This window comes from Aethalodelphis obliquidens, unplaced genomic scaffold (assembly GCF_003676395.1).
Source record: "Aethalodelphis obliquidens isolate GAN/ISIS:26980383/991018 unplaced genomic scaffold, ASM367639v1 scaffold5, whole genome shotgun sequence".
NCBI classification, from domain to species: Eukaryota; Metazoa; Chordata; class Mammalia; order Artiodactyla; family Delphinidae; genus Aethalodelphis; species Aethalodelphis obliquidens.
Window position 1 is genome coordinate 69,886,178 of NW_020837949.1, and position 12,550 is coordinate 69,898,727.

General features: G+C 35.9%; 1 protein-coding gene across 6 annotated transcripts in view; it reads right to left on the reverse strand.

Moving 5' to 3' along the window:
* Positions 1 to 513: 513 nt before the first annotated feature.
* SNX13 (sorting nexin 13) overlaps positions 514 to 12,550 on the reverse strand; it is a 139,126-nt gene continuing 127,089 nt past the window's right edge. For 5 of the 6 annotated variants that reach the window (XM_027102594.1, XM_027102595.1, XM_027102597.1 and 2 more), the window contains 2 exons: positions 12,287 to 12,399; positions 514 to 4,033 (listed from right to left, as the gene is read on the reverse strand). In XM_027102594.1, the coding sequence (XP_026958395.1) occupies positions 3,786 to 4,033; positions 12,287 to 12,399 (361 nt within the window). In that variant the 3' untranslated portion in view covers positions 514 to 3,785. Of the gene's footprint in view, positions 4,034 to 12,278; positions 12,400 to 12,550 lie in introns of those variants that run through there. The other variant, XM_027102596.1, reaches the window with a different exon arrangement.

Genomic DNA, 12,550 nt, shown 5'->3' on the forward strand with positions numbered 1-12,550 from the left:
CAGTATGCATTTTGAGAAACACTATGCCTGCCCCTGGTAGGGTAGGAGTAATCACACTGATGTCTGAGAAGTCTTTGGATATAGATCCAAGAAGCCTGCAAAGACTATCGCCAACTAGGCAGAGCTACATTTCTGAGTATTGAGTCTATTGCCTTTAGAAACGAAACCTCTAAAAGAGCAGGCAGGCCAGGAATTTAAAATGAGATCAAACAAAAATTGTTAATGGATTACTTATAGATCTTCCTCTCTATGAGAAAATTATAATTTTGCATGTAGGGAAGTACGAAGTTTCTTTAACAAGTGGTAGTGAATTAGCTGCCCCATAAAAGGAAAAATTAAATTCAGTTAGCTGTAAGTCAGTAATCATTCAATAGTTCATCTATCAACCTGGAACTTGAATTGCTTGATTTCTAAAATGAAAGGAAAATACACACAGATAATAAAGATAAGACAAGTGAGCAAGCATTTTTTCAAGTAATAAAAATACATCACTACTAAATAAAATTCAGCAAAAAGGTTTGTTAATACTTTATTAGTATTTTCTAATGGACAAAACATAATGCAAACCAAATAAAATTTTTAATCTTCTTTTTAGTTCAATAAAAATAACTGACATTCTGATTGTTGTTCCTTCTTTGTTAAAGAAGTATTGATAGAATAGTTAGGCACACAGTTGACACTTACTGTACAATGAATGATATGCACAAGTTATCTTTTAACACTTATAATCCTAAAATGTGCTCTTTATATTTTTCCCTTGTAATACAGGAGCCATGCTCCTGTAAGCAAAATTTACTAATAACAAAAGAATTTTACAAGGAGTGACAAAAAGACTTTTAAAACAAGTCCTTAAATAAAAGGATGCAGCAACAACGGAATGTAAGTTGTTGGGTTAAGAAGACAGCTTAAACTAGATCTCAAAACATTAAAAATTCATTTATTTTACAATTACTCAAATACACATGCATTAAATGAAAATATTGCACAAATTAAAATTTTAGATTGTGAAATTTTATATTGTTCTTAATTTTTTAAAAAATTGGTACACTTTCCTGGTAGCACTTAACTGTTTGATTTTTTTCCAAACACCAAAGCACAAACTTAAAATGAAGGAAGTGAAATATTCAAGGTTTTAAATTTAAAAAGAAAAAAAATTAAGGCTAACCAAGTGCATCCATTAGTCAATGGCACAATTGTTTTCAGCAACTATCAGAAAACCCTAATCATAGGAAATGCCCATCTAACCCTTATATATAAATCATACAATCAAATTTTTAGGTGAATTAACTGTAAGTTAGTAGTGATGGTTTCTAAAGTCTGTTACCTGAAAAGTCAGAAAACCCAAACAAAGAATGATTAATTTAGAAGGTTCTTGCCTAAAGGCACCACTGACTTAAAAACACATTCAAAAATCAAATATCAGAAGACATAAAGCCTCTTCATGTATATATTCATATATGCAGTAAATGCATTAAATGTAATAACTTTATTAAACATAGTACACTGTACTTGACTTATGGGTTGAATATTTTACACACAGCTCGACCAAGTCATTCAAAAAGTATCTCTAATTTTAGCATGACCACGGCTCTCTCTGATGTAAAACATAGATGTGCAAGGAGAAGATGCATAACCATTTACACAGACTACCATTTGACATTTCTGCTTTTGAAATATAAACTCTTTTAAACAAAAATTATTTTAAAAACCCATTTACTCAAATAGTTTTTGGTATGATTGCAGTTCTCTTGCAGGGCTCCATGAAAATTCACAATCCTGCATGACCTTTCTTTCCCTGGTTGATGGCCAGCGTTCCTCACACTATCTAGAAATGCTTTTTCACGTGTACACACTAGGCTCTTACTCTTAGATTTATTTATGGCAAAAATATACTTGAAATGGGCAGGGGTATATCTGAAAATCATTGCACTTACGGCCATGCTGATGCTTCCTACAGACATGTTTCACAGATCTTTTCTTCCAAAGCCTGGGGCATGAGGAGAGACCAGGGCAGGAAGACACATTGAGAAGAAGAAATATTATGTCTTCCACCAGAGTCAATAAGGATCTTTTCTCATTTGGAAGTTTAAATGAAAGGGATTTCATTTATGTAATTCTGAAGACATGCAACACAGGCTGAAAATATGCATACTATAAGTATGCACAACAGCATTATTAATAAATATGATTATTATTATAAAGCTTTAAAGGAAGGCTTTATTCTATTCGGCTTCACTTTGTAAGTAGGATCTCAGTGACAAGACAGTAACATCTTGTTCCAATCTTAAAGCTCCCAAACAACTGGGATACCAATACTCTGTCCCTTTATCTTAAGCACCCGGACGTTCTTTTAATACCAGCATCTTGGCTCAGTGGTCTGATAAATAGCTTCACTATTTTAAGGTTTTAGTGTTAAATATTTTTAAAACAAAAAACGCTGACACACCCAAACCCTTAGTCAGTGGAAGTATTTAAAACTATGCAGAAATCCTGCATACAAAACATATGAAGACTTCCAAGATTGACAAATGGAGAATGAGAAAACTATAGGAAATGCAGAGGCTCCAAAACTGGAAAAGGTATTTCGTTGTTGTTGGTATAAAATTATTTTAGGGACTTAAATGTATACACCGAGGGGTTTTGCCAACTTGCTTTATTTAGTAGAATTTTACATTATGCAAAATATAAATAAAGCCTATTTTAAAAAATATTATAGTTCTGTTTTATTTATTTTCATATATGTACACTATAATAGAGTTAAGAATTTGTATGTTTACATACGACTAATAAACTCATTTAATCCTTTGATTTGCTATTTTTGCAATCACCTAACGTATGTCTAGATCACACAGTTTAAAATCATCATATAGTAACTTTCAATAGAGTACTGTTTTTTAATTTCCACATTTTTAGAAGTATTTGGCAGTTCTTTCAACAAATTATAGCCCCTATTATATAATCAGTAATCTCTTAAAGATAAAGAAAACTGTAATAATTTTGTAACTTAACTAAGAGCCATCATATGCTTCTTTTTAAACACAGAATGCCAAAATAAAGCTTATGACTGAGTACCGTTAAGAGCAAAATAGAGCCCTTAAGACACATAAGAATCAATTAAAATCTGTTTTCTACCAATGAATAACAGATCCAATGAAATTTTTGTTTTGACTGGTTTTATTTTATACTAGGTTTTTACTTTATGTCACAAAACTGTAATTTGGATATAATGTTACTTCATACTTTAAGGGCATTCTGTCACTTTCCCTAGACCTGAAACAGATGTTCCAAAGATCACTCACCTGGCTATCTACACTATATCAACATTCTGAAAAAGACCTATAAAATCATTATGCAAAACAAATCCCTCCAAACAGCACATTGCACAGTTTCCCACTGTTAAACAAATCAGCCAATTTATCTGTGAACTCTTGTTTTGTGCTTTCCTTAGCTCTCATATCTACACTCTGGCACTTTGTCATTGCTGGAGAATGCTGATTAGTTTGAAACAGAAGAGACCAACGTCATTCTTGCTTGAGATGGGGGCAGTATCCTCTCAGTGTTGCAAAAATATGCACCAAATCATTTAAGACACAGAAATCTCTCTTGGTAGTGGCTGGATTATAGACAAGGATGAGAAGAACCACAGTCTTATGGATGTATTAATAATCTATTTTGAGACACTAAAAGACTGGTGCAGACACAACAGTATATGAGTTAAGCCCCAGAAGATCCGTCCATACCATCAGTCCTGGACAAAACGAACACCAGCTTCATAGATTGGAGTGTCACCTTTTCTGTAAAGAAGGCGCTTGAGTAGTATGAAGTTTCTGTTTATATTTCTGCATCTGCTTTGACCGTGAATGCAGTCTGTTGAAAAGTTCACGGAATTTATACTGTGGAAATAAGCTTTCCAAAAAGCCTTCCAAAAAGACATAAACCATCCTCCTATTTAACTGGTTGTGCTGAAACATTTCAAATACACGAAGAATACCTTTCCGTGTTGTCTCAGCCCCAATAATGTGCTTCAGTTCATCTAAATGAAGCGGGGGAGAGGGGAAATAAACACAATTCATTATTCAAAGGAAATCCAAGGCCTAAACTATGCTAAGTATGTAAAGTACAAAGCAGAGTAACTGATAAGTAGCAAGTATTCAGTTAATGACCTTAATATAAGTTTAATAACTGACTTAAAACTTATATACGTTTGCAAGCATGCATGCACTTACACAATAGATACTGTGAGACAAATACAGCACAGGAGAAAGCAGGAAACCCCAAATTAGAGTTGTAATCTTGTCCCTTAATACCTATATGATAACTTACCCACCCTGAGTTTGCATCCTCATCTATAAAATGGGAATTTATAATAACCAATATTATTATAACTGTAAGAATTTATAAAGCCTTGATGAGATAATGTGAAAAGTGATCTGTAAACTCTAAAACACTATACACATACTTTTACTACATTTAATGCAGTCAGAAATACTATAAGAAAATGTGTGAAAGCTGATCTATGATTTCAAAAAACTTGCAACACAGAAACAGTGCCATTAAAATACTAAAAGCATAAAGACACTTACAAGGAGGGAATGCAACATGAGATAATAAGGAAAGGTTCCCTTCAAGGAAGTGACAACTGAAGTAGATTTTGCTACCTGGGCAGCATTTTCATAGGTGCAAACAGATGAAAGATTTAAGAACAGGAATGAGCAAATGAGCACTAAGTGGAAACAAAAACAAGACAGGCTCAAGAAATGGGGTAGTAAAGTTTGGTTGAATTTTAGGATTCCTGTAAGAGAAAGTGGTGAAAAAAATGGAAAACTGACAGTGCTGTGACTGTCAGGGTAAGCAAGTTCGGAGTTTACTCATAGGCAACATGAAGTTACTAGAGACACGTAAATATGGGAGCACCATGCATTATTCTTTTTTTTTTTCTCTTTTATTCTTGAATTTTATTTTATTTTTTTATACAGCAGGTTCTTATTAGTTATACATTTTATACACATCAGTGTGTACATGTCAATCCCAATAGCCCAATTCACCACACCACCACCACCACCACCCCCCGCTCCTTTCCCCTCTTGGTGTTCTCTGCATCTGTGTCTCTATTTCTGCCCTGCAAACCAGTTCATCTGTACCATTTTTCTAGGTTCCACACATATGTGTTAATATACGATATTTGCTTTTCTCTCTCTGACTTACTTCACTCTGTATGAGAGTCTCTAGATCCATCCATGTCTCTACAAATGACCCAATTTCGTTTCTTTTTATGGCTGAGTAATATTCCATTGTATATATGTACCACATCTTCTTTATCCATTAGTCTATCAACGGCATTTAGGTTGGTTCCATGACCTGGCTATTGTAAATAGGGCTGCAATGAACATTGGGGTGCATGTGTCTTTTTGAATTATGGTTTTCTCTGGGTATATGCCCAGTAGTGGGATTGCTGGCTCATATGGTAATTCTATTTTTAGTTTTTTAAGGAACCTCCATACTGTTCTCCATAGTGGCTGTATCAACTTACATTCCCACCAACAGTGTAAGAGGGTTCCCTTTTCTCTGTACCCTCTCCAGCATTTGTTGTTGGTAGATTTTCTGATGATGCCCATTCTGACTGGTGTGAGGTGATACCTCATTGTACTTTTGACTTGCATTTCTCTAATGATTAGTGATGTTGAGCAGCTTTTCATGTGCTTCTTGGCCATCTGTATGTCTTCTTTGGAGAAATGTCTATTTAGCTCTTCTGCCCATTTTTGGATTGTGTGGTTTGTTATTTTAATATTGAGCTGCATGAGCTGTTCATATATTTTGGAGATTAATCCTTTGTCCACTGATTTCTTTGCAAATATTTTCTCCCATTCTGAGGGTTGCCTTTTTGTCCTGTTTATGTTTCCCTTTGCTGTGCAAAACCTTTGAAGTTTCATTAGGTCCCATTTGTTTATTTTTGTTTTTATTTCCATTACTCTAGGAGGTGGATCAAAAAAGATCCTGCTGTGATTTATGTCAAAGAGTGTTCTTCCCATGTTTTCCTCTAAGAGTTTTATAGTGTCTGGTCTTGCATTTAGGTCTCTAATCCATTTTGAGTTTATTTTTGTGTATGGTGTTAGGGAGTGTTCTAATTTCATTTTTTACGTGCAGCTGTCCAGTTCTCTCAGCACCACTTATGGAAGAGACTGTCATTTCTCCATTGCATATCCTTGCCTCCTTTGTCATAGATTAGTTGACCATAGGTGAATGGGTTTATCTCTGGGATTTCTATCCTGTTCCATTGATCTATATTTCTGTCTTTGTGCCAGTACCATATTTCCTTGATTACTGTAGCTTTGTAGTATAGATTGAAGTCCAGGAGCCTGATTCCTCGAGCTCCGTTTTTTTCCCTCAAGACCGCTTTGGCTATTCGGGGTCTTTTGTGTCCCCATACAAATTTTAAGATTTTTTGTTCTCGTTCTGTAAAAACTGCCATTGGTAATTTGATAGGGATTGCACTGAATCTGTACATTGCTTTGGGTAGTATAGCCATTTTCACAATATTGATTCTTCCAATCCAATGACATGGTATATCTCTCCATTTGTTTGTATCGTCTTTAATTTCTTTCATCAGTGTCTTATAGTTTTCTGCATACAGGTCTTTTGTCTCCTTAGCTAGGTTTATTCTGAGGTATTTTATTCTTTTTGCTGCAATGGTAAATGGGAGTGTTTCCTTAATTTCTCTTTCAGGTTTTTCATCATTAGTGTATAGGAATGCAAGAGATTTCTGTGCATTAATTTTGTATCCTGCAACTTTACCAAATTCATTGGTTAGCTCTAGTAGTTTTCTGGCAGCATCTTTAGGATTCTCTATGTGTAGTATCATGTCAACTGCAAACAGTGACAGCTTTACTTCTTCTTTTCTGATTTGGATTCCTTTTATTTCTTTTTCTTCTCTGATTGCCGTGGCTAGGACTTCCAAAACTATGTTGAATAATAGTGGTGACAGTGGACATCCTTGTCTTGTTCCGATCTTAGAGGAAATGCTTTCAGTTTTTCACGATTGAGAATGATATCTGCTGTGGGTTTGTTGTATATGGCCTTTATTATGTTGAGGTAGGTTCCCTCTGTGCCTACTTTCTGGGGAGTTTTTATTATAAATGGGTGTTGAATTTTGTCAAAAGCTTTTTCTGCATCTAGAGATGATCATATGGTTTTTCTTCTTCAATTTGTTAATATGGTGTATCATATTGATTGATTTGCATATACTGAAGAATCCTTGCATCCCTGGGATAAATCTCACTTGATCATGGTGTATCATCCTTTTAATGTGTTGTTGGATTCTGCTTGCTAGTATTTTGTTGAGGATTTCTGCATCTTTACTCATCAGTGATACTGGTCTGTAATTTTCTGGTTTTGTATTATCTTTGTCTGGTTTTGGTATCAGGGTGATGGTGGCCTTGTAGAATGAGTTTGGGAGTGTTCCTTCCTCTGCAATTTTTTGGAAGAGTTTGAGAAGGATGGGTGTTAACTCTTCTCTAAATGTCTGATAGAATTCAACTGTGAAGCCATCTGGTCCTGGACTTTTGTTAGCTGGAGATTTTTAATCACAGTTTAAAATCATTACTTTGTGATTGGTCTGTTCATGTTTTCTATTTCTTCCTGGTTCAGTCTTGGAAGGTTATACCTTTCTAAGAATTTGTCCATTTCTTCCAGGTTGTCCATTTTATTGGCATAGAGTTGCTTGTAGTAGTCTCTTAGGATGCTTTGTATTTCTGTGGTGTCTATGGTAACTTCTCCTTTTTCATTTCTAATTTTAATGATATGAGTCTTCTCCATCTTTTTCTTGATGAGTCTGGCTAATGGTTTATCAATTTTGTTTATCTTCTCAAAGAACCAGCTTTTAGTTTTATTGATCTTTGCTATTGTTTCCTTTGTTTCTATTTCATTTATTTCTGCTCTGATCTTTATGATTTCTTTCCTTCTACTAACTTTGTGTTTTGTTTGTTCTTCTTTCTCTAGTTCTTTTAGGTGTGAGGTTAGATTGTTTGAGATGGTTGTTGTTTCTTGAGGTAGGACTGTATTGCTATAGACTTCCCTCTTAGAACTGCTTTTGCTGCATCCCACAGGTTTTGGATCGTAATGTTTTCACTGTCATTTGTTTCTAGGTATTTTTTTATTTCCTCTGTGACCTCTTGCTTATTTAGTAATGTATTGTTTAGCCTCCATGTTTGTGTTTTTTATGTTTTTTTCCCCTTAATTGATATCTAATCTCATAGCGTTGTGATCAGAAAAGATGCTTGATATGATTTCAATTTTCTTAAATTTACTGAGGCTTGATTTGTGACCCAAGATGTGATCCTGGAGAATGTTCCATGCACACTTGAGAAGAAAGTGTAATATGCTGTTTTTGGATGAAACGTCCTATAAATACCAATTAAATCTATCTGGTCTATTGTGTAGTTTAAAGCTTGTGCTTCCTTATTAATTTTCTGTTTGGATGATCTCTCCATTGGTGTAAGTGAGGTGTTAAAGTCCTGCACTATTATTGTGTTACTGTCAATTTCCTCTTTTATAGCTGTTGGCAGTTCCCTTATGTATTGAGGTGCTCCTATGTTGGGTGCATATATATTTATAATTGTTATATCTTCTTCTTGGATTGATCCCTTGATCATTATGTAGTGTCCTTCCTTGTCTCCTGTAACATTCTTTACAGTCTATTTTATCTGATATGAGTATTGCTACTCCAGCTTTCTTTTGATTTCCTTGCATGGAATATCTTTTTCTATCCCCTCACTTTCAGTCTAGATGTGTCCCTAGGTCTGAAGTGGGTCTCTTGTAGACAGCACATATATGGGTCTTATTTTTGTATCCATTCAGTGAGCCTGTGTCTTTTGGTTGGAGCATTTAATCCATACACATTTAAGGTAGTTATCGATATGTATGTTCCTATTACCATTTTCTTAATTGTTTTGGGTCTGTTTTTATAGGTTCTTTTCTTCACTTGTGTTTCCCATTTAGAGAAGTTCCTTTAGCATTTGTTGTAAAGCTGGTTTGGTGGTGCTAAATTCTCTTAGCTTTTGCTTGTTTGTAAAGATTTTGATTTCTCCATCAAATCTGAATGAGTTCTTTGCCGGGTAGAGTAATCTTGGTTGTGTGTTCTTCTGTTTCATCACTTTAAATATGTCATGCCACTCCCTTCTGGCTTGTACAGTTTCTGCTGAGAAATCAACTGTTAACCTTATGGGAGTTCCCTTATATGTCATTTGTTGTTTTTCCCTTGCTGCTTTCAGTAATTTTTCTTTGTCTTTAATTTTTGCTCTCTGAGCTTCCTGGACTTCGGTGGCTATTTCCTTTCCCATGTTAGGGAAGTTTTCGACTATAATCTCTTCAAATATTTTCTTGGGTCCTTTCTCTCTCTCTTCTCCTTCTGGGACCCCTGTAATGTGAATGTTGTTGCATTTAATGTTGTCCCAGAGGTCTCTTAGGCTGTCTTCATTTCTTTTCATTCTTTTCTCTTTACTCTGTTCTGCAGCAGCGAATTCCACCATTCTGTCTTCCAGGTCACCTATCCGTTCTTCTGCCTCAGTTATTCTGCTATTGATTCCTTCCAGTGTATTTTTCATTTCAGTTATTGTATTGTTCATCCCTGTATGTTTGTTCTTTAATTCTTCTAGGTCTTTTTTAAACATTTCTTGCATCTTCTCGATCTTGGCCTCCATTCTTTTTCCAAGGTCCTGGATCATCTTCGCTACCATTATTGTGAATTCTTGTTTAGGAAGGTTGCCTATCTCCACTTCATTTAGTTGTTTTTCTGGGGTTTTATCTTGTTCCTTCATCTGGTACACAGTCCTCTGCCTTTGCATCTTGTCTGTCTTTCTGTGAATGTGGTTTTTGTTTCACAGGCTGCAGGACTGTAGTTCTTCTTGCTTCTGCTGTCTGCCCTCTGGTCGATGAGGCTATCTAAGAGGCTTATACAAGTTCCTGTTGGGAGGGACTTGCCCACCAGAGCAAAAGAGCTGGCTTTTCCTCTGGTGGAAAGAGCTCAGTAAAACTTTAATCTGCTTGTCTGCTGATGGGTGGGGCTGGGTTCCCTCCCTGTTGATTGTTTGGCCTAAGGCGACCCTACACTGGAGCCTACCTGGGCTCTTTGGTGGGGCTAATGGTGGACTCTGGAAGGGCTCACGCCAAGGATTACTTCCCAAAACTTCTGCTTCCAGTGTCCTTGTCCTCACGGTGAGCCACAGCCACCCCCCACCTCTGCAGGAGACCCTCCAACACTAGCAGGTAGGTCTGGTTCAGTCTCCTACGGGGTCACTGCTCCTTCCCCTGGGTCCTGATGTGCACACTACCTTGTGTGTGGAGTTTCTGTTTCCCCCAGTCCTGTCGAGGTCCTGTAATCAAATCCCGCCAGTCTTCAAAGTCTGATTCTCTAGGAATTCCTCCTCCTGTTGCCAGACCCCCAGGTTGGGAAGCCTGACGCGGGGCTCAGAACCTTCACTCCAATGCGTGGACTTCTGTGGTATAAGTGTCCTCCAGTATGTGAGTCACCCACCCAGCAGTTATGGGATTTGATTTTATTGTGATTGTGCCCCTCCTACCATCTCATTGTGGCTTCTCCTTTGTCTGTGGATGTGGGGTATCTTTTTTGGTGAGTTCCAGTGTCTTCCTGTTGATGACTGTTCAGCAGTTAGTTGTGACTCTGATGCTCTCACAAGAGGGAGTGAGAGCATGTCCTTCTACTCCGCCATCTTGAACCAATCTCCTATTATTCTTAATTATTCATAGTCAGGACCCTATACCAGGGGCCTCAAAAGCAATACTTTATTGCTCTCGAAAGAAACATGCAACTTCCAAAATGTATATTTCTAACTAGGGTACAATATAATTTAAAGCAAATAGTTTTTAAATTTACTAAAAAACAGGTGAGAGATTATGTATATATAAAAATATATACTTTTACATCTATCCTCACTTCCCTCACATCTTCACATAAGTGTCTTCATCTCAGGGAGGCCCCCAATGGCTACCCTATCTGCAACTGCAACTCAACTGACACCTCCCTTTTCCTGCACTATCTGTCTCCTCAGCACTTACCATTATCCAACATACTGTGGTTTATCTATTTCTTTCATCTGTTTTCTGTGTCTCCCTAGTAGAATGTAAACTCCAAGAAGGCAACGATAAGTGTAAAGAATAGTGTCTGGCTCATGAAAGGCTCTCAATAAATATTTACTGTATAAATGCATTAAGATTTCTTCCAGCCACATAACTGAGTCAGTCTATAGCACCATCTGGTTTATTCTAACAGTATATTAATATCCTACATTATTGTTCCTTTTTATTTTTCTAAAATGTTATTTCTGTCACTTGCTTTTTATCTCCAAATGCAACAGTATAGTCTATAGGGCAGAATAAATAGCTATGTGGCAAATTTCCAACTTGTCAGAAGACAAAGTTGATTAAAATCTATGATGAAAATATAGTTTAAATTAAAAACAAAATTATATGAAAAGAAATAGATATTGAGAACTTAAATACTTTTCTATTCTCTACATCCACAATTAAAATGTGGAGAAGAGATATCTAGGTATTTTCAAAGATATTTATAACCAAAGAAGAGATCAAACAACCACCCAACTACACAAAACTGCTCTTATTGAGAGAAGACAAAACGGACAAAGTGAATCTCAATTAGTGAGACAGCAGTGTTCTAAAGTAACTCAAATTAGACCAACAGAATGCCACTATGATCATGTTTTAGTAAAGATTAAGAATGGGCCAATCAGCTGTTTCAAATGGATTCTTTGAAAAAATGTGTTTGTTCTCTTAAGTAGAACAAATATTCTTCCTGAAAACCTCATACTTCATATACTTTTATCAGCCCTTTCATCTGTCACAGAATTTATCATCAACTTCATTCTCAAAATGTTTCAAGGCAGCAAAGTGAAGTGGTTAAAAGCAACACTTTTTCTTCAAATGGTTGAAAGCAATGGCTTTCGGGGAACTCAGAGCTGAGTCAGAGTCCCAACACTCACTTACTAGCTATAAACCTTGGGTGACTCACTTAACCCCTTTGAGCTTCTGTTTCCTCACATATAAAGCTGTGATGTTAACAGTACCTTGGCTTCATAATGTTGTTATGAGGGTTAGTTAAAGATATATGAGAAATGCCTAGCACAGTGCCTAGTATATGATAAGCCATCAAATGATAGTTATTATAGTCAAAAGGCAGCTATACTTAGCATGCTCAATGCCTTAAATTCAGAAGAAGTACAAATTAATAAGATTTATACTAAAAATGTTCACTTACCTGGCATAATTGAAAGTAATTTAGTTTTTCCTGCAACTCTTGTTCTCATTCGAATAGCTTTATCTCTGCATGGAACAGTCTCTGCTAAAATGCCATTTGGCCAAAAGGCATCTCTATTTAAGAAGATTAAATAAATTTTGTAAACATTTTCATTTTCTAATGATACAAGTTGGTAAAATTATTCCAATTTTCTAGAGAAAACACAAATGTAAACAGAAAAAGGAAACACTTCTGCAATTTTATATAGGTGTGATAGTCAACAAA